Source organism: Misgurnus anguillicaudatus, chromosome 14, assembly GCF_027580225.2.
Source record: "Misgurnus anguillicaudatus chromosome 14, ASM2758022v2, whole genome shotgun sequence".
NCBI classification, from domain to species: Eukaryota; Metazoa; Chordata; class Actinopteri; order Cypriniformes; family Cobitidae; genus Misgurnus; species Misgurnus anguillicaudatus.
The window spans coordinates 10777469-10790873 of record NC_073350.2 but is presented as its reverse complement, the minus strand read 5'-3'; the positions used below and the strand labels follow the sequence as shown (position 1 = coordinate 10790873).

Genomic DNA, 13405 nt, shown 5'->3' with positions numbered 1-13405 from the left:
ATGGAAGTGGCCGTTTGCAAGTGACAAGCGACGAGCTCGCCGGTGCGCGAGCAAGGCGGGGCCAAAATAGACAAGCAGGCTATTTTATGCAAATGCTGAGCGATGCGACAAAGCGACTGCCAATCGGAGTGAAGGAGCAGCGTGACGTAGGTCTGTGGTCGAGTCTGAGAAAATAATTCAAGATGGCGGAAAATGCGTATTTATGTATATATCTGATAAGTTTGGCATTTTATCTCATATATTTTGTTACTTTTATCGAGAAATAAATACTTTTAAATCCAAAATCACCGTTCTTGTAACTTAAGAATACCTCTAAAGTGACTTTTGATTCCGCTTTTAGAAACTAGCGAGTGCGTGTCGCTCGGTGTCGTTCACTTTTGTAGCTAATGTGACTGTAGGAAAAGCTCACTCGAGCGCCTTTATGTTTCTTTCTTACCAATTTTAAGCCAACTGAGGAACACCCTTATGCCAAGTAATGGTTCGACTACGATGTTCCGGTAACTTTAAACCACGCCGGGTGTTGAAAAGGTGGCCAGTTTCAGGTAAGCTATCTTAGCTAACGTTGTGCTCGTTCGCCTAAAGTGGTGCGTTCACACAACAAAATTTCGGGAGTGACAACCGTATTTACTTACAGGTGTGAGTCTGGAAGTGTCCTGTTCAGACAGCAAATTAAAGACACAAATAGAACACTGCCTGTATGAACGAGCAACCGACCTCAAACCCGTATGCTAGTTACACGCGCCACCTGTAACCATAGTGACGGACGTAAATATATAAAAAAAAAGTATTATTTATGCAATGGGGAAAACCTTAATTAATTAACAAAAACAGCTGGCTGGTTTAACGCTTACCATTGTGCAGAGAAAAATAAACAAGGGTGGTTCCTTATTAAAGTTTTAATTTCCAAAATGAATGAACATAAACTCAGTTTCAGCAACTGGACGTTTTACCAAAGCAGATATATACAATATAAAAGTAATCAAAATGACTTATGAAGCAAATCGATCAGTTTTTGCAAGAAATCGAACTTTATTTAAAGCATTAAAGCCGAAAGTATACTAGGGACGTCCGCGTATGCGCGCCGTCCGCATGACGTCATTTTCGTCATCAGGAGGGTCCGCGGCCGGCCGCGCGGACCGTCCGCGTGCAGCCCAAAATTTGAGACCGCGTACAACAGCGCATGCGCGTGAAAATATTTAGACAGGACACTCCACTATAAACAATTATACTAAGGAAATAGACAGCATTTGCACACACACTATCGTTTTTCTTCTTTAACTTTTACTTCTTCAAAGAACAGAAAGCTGTGGAGCATGTTTGTTTGATTCCTGACTTTGTTGTCTTGTTGTTTGTTCTAAACTGTGTTTGCAATGGTGGATCAGTTACTTTTCTTCACCTATCCTAATGTTTTAATGTACTGTAAATGTCTCCAAATCAGTGCTGCCCTGACAGCCTGTTAGACTAATAACCTGAATAAGAAATCATTTGTATTGCGCACAGTGTCGAACGCGGCCATCCGCGTGTAGCCGCGGGGACTATACTCGGAAAGCTGCGCGGACGCGGGAAAAAAGTATACCCGGGCCTTAACACAGCCAAATAGGAAGTGCTCTTACGCTCCCGCTCTGTAGGTGGCGCTGAGAGCCATAGATATGTATATAAAGGCTAGATGGCTCAAGGCGGAGTCCCTAACGGCATCACCTGGCGGCCATCTTACGACAGGGCGCTCGCTCACTCGTAGCATTGAGTTTAATGGTGCAGGTACTTTTAAATGACCATAACTTGCTCAATTTTCTACCGATTTTCAAACGGTTTGGGTTTTTACAAACGTTATTAACGTGGCTATAATTCTGGATGCTTTAACATGTTTCATGAATTTATTTTTTATTTTTAGTATAGGTATGCAGTGTCATAGGTACATCTTTGACGTTTATAACAAACCAAACCGTTTGAAAATCGGTAAAAAATTAAGCAAGTTATGGTCATTTAAAAGTACCTGCATCATTAAAACTCAATGCTACGAATGAGCGAGCGCCCTGTCGTAAGATGGCCTCCAAAATGCGGACGTTGCAGTCAATTGGCCAGCAGCGCGGACGAGCCATCTAGCCTTTATATTCACCTTATTTTTCACGACAACAAGGGCGGCGCCATTTCGCTCATTTTGTCAACGTTCTTCCGGCCGCATAGACGATGAGCAGCTGAGGCAGTGACTGAAGGCGACGCGTTAAGCTTAAAAAGCTCACTCGAGCGCCTTTATGTTTCTTTCTAACCAATTTTAAGCTGAGGAACACCCTTATCCCAAGTAATGGTTCGACTACGATGTTCCGGAAACTTTAAACCACGCCGGGTGTTGAAAAGGTGGCAAGTTTCAGGTAAGCTATCTTAGCTAACTTTGTGCTCGTTCGCCTAAAGTTAGATTTGTGAAGTCCGTTCTACAAATACACTTAAGATCACTAACGTTAGATTATAAAATGCAACTATTTGAATGGTTTTAATTGTCCGCCTATATTTTTATATTTACGATAGTACAACGAGATATTATAGTACATTGCATTCTTACAGTAGCCCACGTGATTCCTACAAGTTACTGAGATTTCAGATGCTAGAATGTCAGTTCATTTCTCATTCAGATATTGATAATGACCTATTAAACAACGTATTATTTAACACTGAAGTTAAAGGCTGTGTGTATAATGTTACTGTCTCTTTTTAATGCATCTCTCTCTTACACACTGTTCTGTTTAAGTATGGGTGCCATTTATATATTAATTCTCATGATGCAAGTTTATTTTAAATACTAACATAAAAATGTTTATGGTTATATTGTTTTCACAGATGCATTGATGTGTAGTGATGCAGTGGACAACTGTGAGGATGATACAATCAACATGTTCCTAAACTGTGATGCAGAAACACAATGGGAGGATCCATCCGTCTCTGACACACAACTACACTTTAAAATCACAACTCAACCTGAAGCAACCTACATCTGATATGGGAAAACAATGGTGCGGTTTCCCTGACAGGGCTTATGCTGGTCCCAAGCTAAAATGCATATTTGAGCTACATTAATTTAAAAACACCTTTTACTGACATACCTCAACATATATGAGTGCCATTGTTTTGTCACAAGATGCGTACCAGTCTTGTTTTTTTGTAGGGTTTGTTTGTAAAAACTAAAATGTCCTAATATAATTAAATCCTAATCCTGTAAACCCTGTCCGAGAAACTGCTTCAATGTGTTGAGCTGGCACAAATGCACACATCTCTGCTGAGAAACAACCATCTTTGTGTCAGCTTTACACAGGGTTGATATTGCATCCATTACACAGTCACCAAGCTCTTTACCAGTACATACACCAACATCTTCCAGATAAACACTTGGGTTCAGCTCCTGATGACTCTGATAAAGCTGTGTCTTAATTTATTGCAGGGTGGTCTTGCTTTACCTGTTGTAAAGTTACATTAAACCTTCATATGTGATCAGATGTCATGCAGTGATATTAAACATTTACAGTGTGATCAGATGTTGTGCATTTATATTAAACCTTTACAATGTGATCAGATGTTGTGCATTTATATTAAACCTTTACAATGTGATCAGATGTTGTGCAATTACATTAAACCTTTACAATGTGATCAGATGTTGTGCAGTTATATTAAACCTTTACTATGTGATCAGCTGTTACCTGTCATGCAGTTATATAAACCTTTACAGTGTGATCAGATATTATCTGTAAGGAATTTCTTAAACCATATGTGAGCTTTGTAGATTCCACTTAAAAGGATTTAAGTCTCCTGATTTGAAGGAATAAGTGTTGGCAAGTTTGCAAATTAATTCTATCATGGCACCACATAAAAACGAAATAGTTATTGGACTGGCTAAGGTGCACATTTGCTATAAAAAAAGACGAAATCACTGTGTAAATATTGGTAGACATACTTTTAATAATTTTCAATGTTGCTCCATCAACTCCTGAGAGGACGAGGTAATTAAATATGCCAGGTTACTTGACCAGGGTTTCCGCGGGGTTGTAAAAGGTAGTAAAAGGTAGTAAATTAAATTATGCCAAATTAAGGCCAGTAAAAAGTAGTAAAAAGTAGTAAACGTCATCTGACGAGGTAGTAAATTTTCTATTGCCTTTTGTAATGTTATGATGCCTGGAAATTAGTTCAAATCACCCGCATATCTGGGCAAATAATCAAAGATCTTTCGTCTCTGGGATGTGATCAAAGCCTGGAGTGGAGCCAAATCACGTTCCTCTCTCCGCAGTAAGCGTTCTGTAATCACTACGCACCGGATCCACTCCGGGTTTTCTGACTGTATCACGTTAAGCTGAGGTAAAAAAGTTTATTTCAGCTAGCATGGTCAAACTTATAATGCAGGAAGGCTCCGATGTTTTGAAGATCGATAAAGGTGTAAAAGACGATTGACTTGGCTTAGCGAAATAATGAAGATTGGCAAGCCTTTCAGTTCGTGGGCTAAGAAATCCAAACAGGTAATTGCGTGTCTTTGCACAGTATGACTAATGTAAGGGGTCCTGTATTTTGGGGGTAAATGATTTCTCACGTTACTGATCATCCACGGCACGCTTTTTAATGCTATGCTGATATAGCCAGTGGGTGGTACAACAGGTTTGTTTAACTCGTGGGTAAACTTCATGTGGCGCCACAACAACCAAAAGGCAGATGACATCCAAATCCCTTGAGAGCGATTGACGAGGAATCATAAGAGGAGACTGCTTCCGAAATGCTCTCGCGCGACTTTGATGTCATCCATTTGTCGGTTCTTGCAGTTGCATTTGCGTGTGGTCACAAAAACGTAACATTTGTACATATATTTAAGCACAGCAGTTTAAAAACGAGTGATTTTAAGCCATTCAAACACAAACAACAGTGCGTCCGCTGTTTCTGTGTCAGAGGAGCACTCTAGCCGCGCATTCGTTTCTCATTGAGCTTGTGTTGTAAGTATTTTTGCCGCTTTATTGGCCTTAAATAACACATATGCCTCAAAAATCCCGTCTTTGCAAATATCCTCATATAAACACGACCATTTAGGTCTTAAGAGAAAGTACATTTAATTTACATTTAAAGTAAATTTACAACTGTCAATATGGTTACAGACATCCTGTGCGAATTCTACACGAGTTTAACTCGAGTTACTCGTTCAGGGTTTATATTCATACATAACGTTACTGTATTAGAGCTGTGACTGTAAGCTGTTGTGTGAACAGAACAGACTCTGGATTATTTGTTTATGTGTACTGAATAATATGATATGAAAAAGTTGTATTTGTTCACATTAGTAAATGCATTATATAACATAAACAAACAATGAAAAATATAGAGTATATAATCATTAATTAATTCTTGTTTATGTCATTACAGTAATTGATGGTGGTTCATGGTGCATTCACTAATGTTAACAGTTTCAACTTTGATTAAAAAATTATTAGTAAATGCTAAAATAAATACATTTACAATTAATAAATAATTAATAAAAGATTCATTAAAGGTGGTGATATTCATGTTTTCTTTTTATACAGTATAGTGAGTTATTTAGCTGTTTCGCCTTTATCTGAAATGCCCTGCAAACTACAGCTACCTATATGCCACATGAGACTTCAATATGGAATTTATGGCAAAAAAATCTCCCCTTAAAATGCTATTGGTCTCGCCTACATAAAGTGTTAGGTAAAGGAATATGACTTGGCCTGAAAAATATTTCAGTCAGAAGAATTTTTTCACTTTAATTCTTTTTTGTATGTTATATATGTCAACATCTGTGTAAATAATAGAAAGGTCGCTGATTAACACTTGCAATTCAGTGTCGTGATGGTTTTAAAAAATATTCTGAAGGTAGTAAAAAAGGTAGTAAAAAGTAGTAAATTTAACTCAAGGATTTCTGTATAAACCCTGTTGACGCGGCCTCTTCATATCGTCTAACCACGAGACGATTGATGGGACAATATAAGATTATCCGAGCGTCGTATGAAGTTTTAACCGTGCTCCTAATTTAAAACATTTATAGCAGTAGCGATATTTGTCATTTCGCTAAAGTTATAGTGAACTACAAACAATCTTCTAACCACCGAATGCACTGTGCCATATTAGCAGCGGAAGTCGGTTGACAAAATGCGGAAGAGCGAAGAATTAAAAAGGGGCGTGGCGGAATAAGGTAAATACGCACGAGCGGTTTGTTCCCACGGCTGTGTTCCCAGCAGGTATTCAGCGCCAGACGCGTTGGTGACTTAGGAAATCTGTCATATCTTTGCTTTGTGAATACCTCTATAGCCCATATACTAGTGACATAAATTACTTCCTCACGTTGATTCTCACGTTCGAATTTCCAAGATAGCTGTCGTAAGAAGAAAGTTATAAGCGAAGCAAAATTTCTCTAGTGTTTGGCGTTGAAATCCTCTATGAAGGCGAGTATTTTTTTGTTTCAAACCAAATACTTTTGATAGAATATACATTTAACTTGAATTAGGTAAAGTTTGGGATTGATTGTAACATTCGCATGTGCTTTTTTAAGATCCGCGAGTGACGTTGTTGTCAAAAGCAGTATCGCCCATTCAATCATTGGCTTCCAAAACTTCTCAGTTTTCATCAATCCGTGCATTATTTTTCAAAGTAATCATACAGAACGAAGGATTAGAATCTCTAGATTACATTATTGGCATAATTCTGTCAAACATATAAATAAATACATGCATGCAACATGCATGCATTTATTGATTTATTAAAGGGGGGGGGGGGTTTAATGGTATTTCAAGCATTCTGACTTATTAACACAGTTATAGAGTTGTTTCCTCATGCTAAACGTAGGCAAAGTGTCAAAAATTCAGTTGGGCGTGTTTCAGAGTATTTCTGTGCCGAATGCACTTCGCCAGGGTTCGTACAAGTTTCGGCTAATTTTTTTCGATTACGGTTCTAACTGACGTTTCAGGGGTTTTCGATACGTATCACTTCTTTATATGGGCTTCCGCCGGAAAACTTCCCCCGGAAAACCCCGCCCAGCCGTCAGTCAGCGGGAGACGCTAGAGCTTGCTAACAGCTTATCACGCCACTCAGCCTTGTTTAATTTCAAAAGTCAACAATGGCACAAGAAGAAGTGTGTTTTTGGATGTAGGGAGAAGACATCCAGCCTTATGGAAACAATGGATATAGTTTATTATCCGGATTAGCAGCGGAGTTTTGCGTGTGCGTTTGATGCGGTGAATTTTCAGAACCGGGTCATGACGAGTTACACGTGGTAAGTAAGACTTCTGTCTTATGTTGGAAATAGGCGCGTGTATATTATATAAATCACACGAACATGTAGTGAATCATAAGTTAAAACAGTGTTGTATAGTGTTGTATGACTCCTACTCGCTCCTCCCGTGTTATAACTCCTCCTTCTTCATTTTTTCGTACGTTATCGGAAAGATTCGTTAAAGCTAATCTTTCTTTTATAAATCTGATTAAACTAAAGACTCTTCAGAGATATAAAGGATGTCATACTACTCCATAGGTACTCCAGATTAATATCAGAAATGCAGAAACAGCGTGTGTTACGTGAGCTTTAATGATAAATAACATAATCATCAATTAATGTATTAATAATATCTGACCATTTAAATTGCTCCCCAGCATTATTAGTCAATTAAGAAATATTAAAGAAACAATGAAATGTTTCTTTAATATATAAAAATATAGCTTTTACTTGAGAGGGCTTTGATTTCATATGGAAAGATATGCGTGGATTGATGCTCTCGGTTTCATTAATTAGTGGTTAATCAAAAATAATAACATATTTATTTATATATCTTTTAAAAAGATGTCATCTTAATCTTGTTGGGCTTTTAATTACCTACAACGTGGTGTTTGAATTATGCAAATAGACCAAGAAATGAGAAAGTTATGATATTTTAAAGTGTTTTGTCAAGCGGAAGAGGTCACAGTTTTTCATAGTTTTATCGTTTTAATTGGGTACAAAAATGCCCCCTAATTTTCGAGTTAAAAAATTCCATAACTTTCTTAATAATTATCCGATTTTAATAATTTAAAAACCATGTTAAAGTTCTTTTTATTATCTAGCATTCATATATAATTATATATGAATTTTCTAGTATTTATATTTTTTTGTCACATACCTATAGGGTTGGTTTACCGGACAGAGTTTAGAACTTTATTATAATTGGGACATTTTTACAAACAAACCTTATAAAATACAATACTGGCGTGCATTTTGAGACAAAACAATAGCACTCATATGTTAAGAGATGTCAGTAAGTTATTTTAGTCAGTGAAAAGCCCTGTCCGAGAAAACCGCCCAATAGTGTTTAATGTGTGATGTCTGAGGGAAATTTGGCCTAACATTAACGTTATTTAGGGAATAAAGTCTTTCACCGTCAAACGTTATTATATTAAACATGTTATTTATGTATGTGTGTGTGTTTATATTCCTCTGTTTATCAAACCAGAGCGGAGATGATGTGAGAGGCAGACCCGAGACATAGCGAGACAGTCTCCGCTTGGACTGGCTGAGGAAAGTCTCCTAAATGGCCCTGGAGATGTTCTGACTGACTTTGGAGGCTTTTTGGACTGTTTTATGCCCTCTATTTAAAGAAGACTTAAGTTCAGTCTGTATGATAAGTGAATAAGTGAATAAAAAGCTTTTGTTTTTATGTGACTGAAGTTAATTATTTTGTTTACAACAAAATAATTTAAAAAATGTTATTAAAAAAATCCCAAATAATAAATATTACTTGAAGTAACACATAATACATTGAGTGAATATTTAAATTTTAATTGACAGAGTCTTTGCTGTAAGTTTTTAAAGATTCAACTGCTTAAAACATTTTAGTTGAATGAACTATAAAGCTAATTGAGCCAACATACTTTTTTATATTTGAGTCAAATTTGGGCCAACTAAAAAACATCAATCCAGGTAACACTTTGGTGACAGAAATTGAGTGAACTTAAAATTTCTGTGGAACTAGTTACTAAAAAATAATTCATTGAGCCAACAATTTATTTTTTACAGTGTACCTTTAATTGGTATATTTGTAGTGTACAACATGTACACTTTAGCACAAAGTATGAATGTTAAATAACAAACTTGCTGGTATTTCATTATATTTTAGTAAATTAAAAATAATTATTTTACAAGTTTAAATGTAGGGTAATATAAAGGAGACGTACCATAGGTGATCTACAGGAAAAATATTAAATATTAACCCAGTGAGTAGTGAACACATAGATACATTACACACACACAGACACACGCACACACAGAGAGAGAGAGAGCCGCGCGCGCGCACAGAGAGAGGGGGGGGGAGAGTGAAAGAGCGAGCGAGCGAGACGCCCGGAGCAGTGTATGACGACAACTTCAAACGAAATTACCGTAAACATAGGCGCGCATCAGAATCTGAATCGCGGCTAGCTTGACCGTGTTTTTTCAAACCAGGAACAGATACGGCTTTTTACATTGCAATGACCATAGATATGTATAAAGGCTAGATGGCTCAAGGCGGAGTCCCTAACGGCATCACCTGGCGACCATCTTACGACAGGGCGCTCGCTCACTCGTAGCATTGAGTTTAATGGTGCAGGTACTTTTAAATGACCATAACTTGCTCAATTTTCTACCGATTTTCAAACGGTTTGGATTTTTACAAACGTTATTAACGTGGCTATAATACTGGATGTTTTAACATGTTTCATGAATTTATTTTTTATTTTTAGTATAGGTATGCAGTGTCATAGGTACATCTTTGAAGTTTATAACAAACCAAACCGTTTGAAAATCGGTAAACAATTAAGCAAGTTATGGTCATTCAAAAGTACCTGCACCATTAAAACTCAATGCCACGAGTGAGCGAGCGCCCCGCCCCAAGATGGCCGCCAAAATGCGGACGTTGCACTCCATTGGCCAGCAGCGCGGACGAGCCATCTAGCCAAATACATATCTATGGCAATGACTGCGGAAGTAGATTTACGTGACGATTGCTTATTTCCGGTCATAAATACGGAAGTTGTGAGAAAGGTCTATGCCAGGGACCTGTTTATTTGCACTTTCCTTTCCCAGGTAACTTTACTTTTTCTGAGTGTTTATGCTTTCGATGTTTTGAAATAAGCTTGATATGTGTTTGGGAAGATGTTCTGTTGATATTTTGAGCATTGTTTGGTGGTTAGCTGTAGGGCTGCACGATAATGAGAAAATATGCGATATGCGATAGTTCTGTTGGAGGGTGCGATGGCGATATGCCTTGCGATTAGTGATGGCCAAATGAAGCGTTTCGAAGCATTATTGCTTTCCGATACAATTGTGTCGAAAATGGTTCATTACTCGAAGCTTCATTCAAACAGAAAATGCACACCACCATCTGCTGGTGAAGTAAATGTAATGCAACAAAGCAATTCGAGTAGCCCCATTTGGGCTGTCAGAGCTTTGACACTGTGTTCATGTTTAAAACCCTCAATAAAACATTGAACATGAGATGTGTTTGTGTGTGAATATTTAGCCGTAAAATACAGCACTCTACAACTTACTATAACTGGACATTTATGTATTTAAAAATGTATTTATAATGTGGCAGAGGGCAACTGGACAGGGCTTGGACAATGTGGAGGAGGGTATTCATTAAATGTTGTGGTTTTATTCCGAAATATAATTTTATATTAATTATAATATAATTTTATATTTTTTAATAATTTTATAATATAGCCTGCTATACATTTGGTGATGTGGGCGATTTCTTTCTTTTTTTAACAAATTCATTCACCAGCTTTGGAGAATATTCTCTCACATGAAACAGATGATGCTGGAGTACACAAAAATTGTTTAGAAAGCTTTTCTATGCTTTGGCTTCACTTGTGTGGAAAATAAAGCCGCCAGTTTCAAACCTGTCAACGCCGGATTGGGCTATCAAAGCAGTCGTGTGGTTCACTAGAGAAATGAACCAGTGTGTTTGCTTCAGACGTCGTATTTCACGTGACTAGTGACGTAACGATACAAGCTCCGAAGCAGTGGTTCATTGCAAGGACTTTTCGAGTCTGAAGCAAGCATCGAAGCTTCGGTGTCAAACGTAACATCAATACTTGCGATATGTCTTACTTAGAGAAATTCTTTTTTATTTGCTTTTATTTTAGCATTTAGATATGTAATGAAATAAAGAGGTAATGCATATTCTAAAGATTTAATTAAAATATGCTATACATGTGACAAAAAACTAGTAATGTGTGACCATAACGCAGTACTTTGATTTATTGAATATTTATATTAATTTCATAAATCCAACCACTCCAAACTCTCTTTCCTTTCTCTTTGACATGAACAAAGCTGAATGAACTTGTGAATATGACCCCCTTTAAATGGATTTATTAACATTGTGAAAGGTGTAGAAAGGTGTTTATTTATACAATAAAATTTATAGTATATTAATGATACACAATGCAGGTCTATGGATTATAAATAGGTCTAAAGATTATAAAGTTGATAGGTTTGTGTAGAAGCAGTAAAAGTGCCTCTCTTTCTATTCCTCTGTTGCAGATTAAAAGAGCTTAATCCTTAATTATTTTAGATTCAAAAGTATACTCTATATAAAGTATGTAGATTCAGCTTACATAATGACTGTTTGACAGTTTTAGCTGCTCGTTCAGTACAATGGGCTTGGCATTAACATTGGTTATTTGCTGCCATCTTTGTAGCAAACCTTTTAGATATAAAAAGACGGTTGATTGATAATAATACTATAAACATGGGAGAAAGAAAGTGCAGCGCGTGGCCGTGACTTTATATAAACAAGAGTCAGTTTTCATCGCCATAGAAACCGGAGGTACGCTTGACACTGCACATGCGCTATAGTGCGTTAGCGCTGAGTCTGGCTGACTCTTCACGGCCGTCTCTGATCGACTTGGGTTTAAACAGACCCGGTACCTTAATTAAAATGGGACCGACTCGGACCCAACTGACCTTTCTAAATATAGACTCGTGTCCTTCCGTGAAGGCCTCGAATGGATACAACTATGATCAAGTTCAGGAACATGGAAGGATACAATGATTCAATGTGACACTGAGCTTTGCGTCGCACCTAATTCATCGAGAAACAGAAAGCACGCGAACGCACAGCGAATTCATCAGAAAAGACACGACGTGCTCGCACGCATAATGTAATTATCACGGACAAAAAAGACAAAATTTGATGCTAAATATATGTGGGCAGTTGTTAATATACTTGAGAGAGCCGCCCAAGTAAAGTAAGTGTGTGGGAACCACCTTCTGATTGGTGTAATTTGGACGATCTAAGCATGCAACACACAAATGATAGACACGCAAAATAAATGCAAGTTATCGCAGCTCCCTGCGATATGCATATCGCATACACAGTTATCGCGATAGCGATACATTTTCGATATATCGTGCAGCCTTGGTTAGCTGAATACTTCAATAGTATATTCCTGCACAACCGGAGGCTGCAGTTTTATGACCGCAGTTTTATGACCGCAGTTCTATGACCCTACGTTTTTGTGACAGCGCCACCTACCGATCTTCCGCAGTTCTGGGGCCCTGGTGGTTTAGTTTGTAATAACGTTTGTACATAATTATATCAATATAGTAATCTCACTACTATTTCTAATATGATATGTGAGAGGAAACGTTGTTTTGTAGGTGTATAGCTCATTAACGTGTCAGCTCCGTACATTTTGTCTATTCTGAATGTGCTGCTGCTCAGCTTACTCAAACACATTTATTTTTGTACATTGATTTATTTTATTAAAAGACCATTTATTTATATCCCGCCATAAATGTAAGTCATCGCGGGATGGCAGCTCCGGTGTTTTGTCGAAGTCTGTTCCCCCTATGTTCTCCCTATTTTTCCCGTCAGTGTAGTGTTTTTATGGCGTTTTTATCACGTTATAGGTTTTATTATTTATATATTTAAAGTTTTAATGGCTACTGAGATGTATATGTGTGCATTTCTGTAATGCATCTGTATTGTTCTTAATGGTAAGTCAACTATTTTTACAGTATGAATCATATTATATGTATAATATTTATTTAATTATGTATGCAAACATTACATTTTTAAAACAACCAGTAAAGGAAAAAAAAAGAAAAAGACAGGCTGTATTGTAAAAGAAATACCCTAATAGAAAACTGTCAAATGTATGAAATATTTAATAAATTGTATTATAAAATACATGATATTATGCCTTTTTAGTATAACCAATTCAAATCTTTAATCTTTCTAAATGTAACGTGATGAAAACGCTATGAAAGCACTACACTAAAGGGAAACATAGGGGGAACTGAGTTCGACACAACACCGGCTTCCCGCATACAGGATTTTGCCGTCTGGCCGCGAAGAGATGAGCATAATCTCCTGCCCTGACTGCAGATGGGAGAGACTCTGCTGCACGA

The 13405-nt window shown here is 37.3% G+C and overlaps 1 protein-coding gene across 1 annotated transcript in view; it reads left to right on the top strand.

Moving 5' to 3' along the window:
- Positions 1 to 10007: 10007 nt before the first annotated feature.
- LOC129428173 (polymeric immunoglobulin receptor-like) overlaps positions 10008 to 13405 on the top strand; it is a 32221-nt gene continuing 28823 nt past the window's right edge. The window contains exon 1 of the mRNA XM_073875860.1: positions 10008 to 10069. Coding sequence (XP_073731961.1) covers positions 10032 to 10069 — 38 coding nt within the window. The 5' untranslated portion in view covers positions 10008 to 10031. The remainder of the gene's footprint in view (positions 10070 to 13405) is intronic.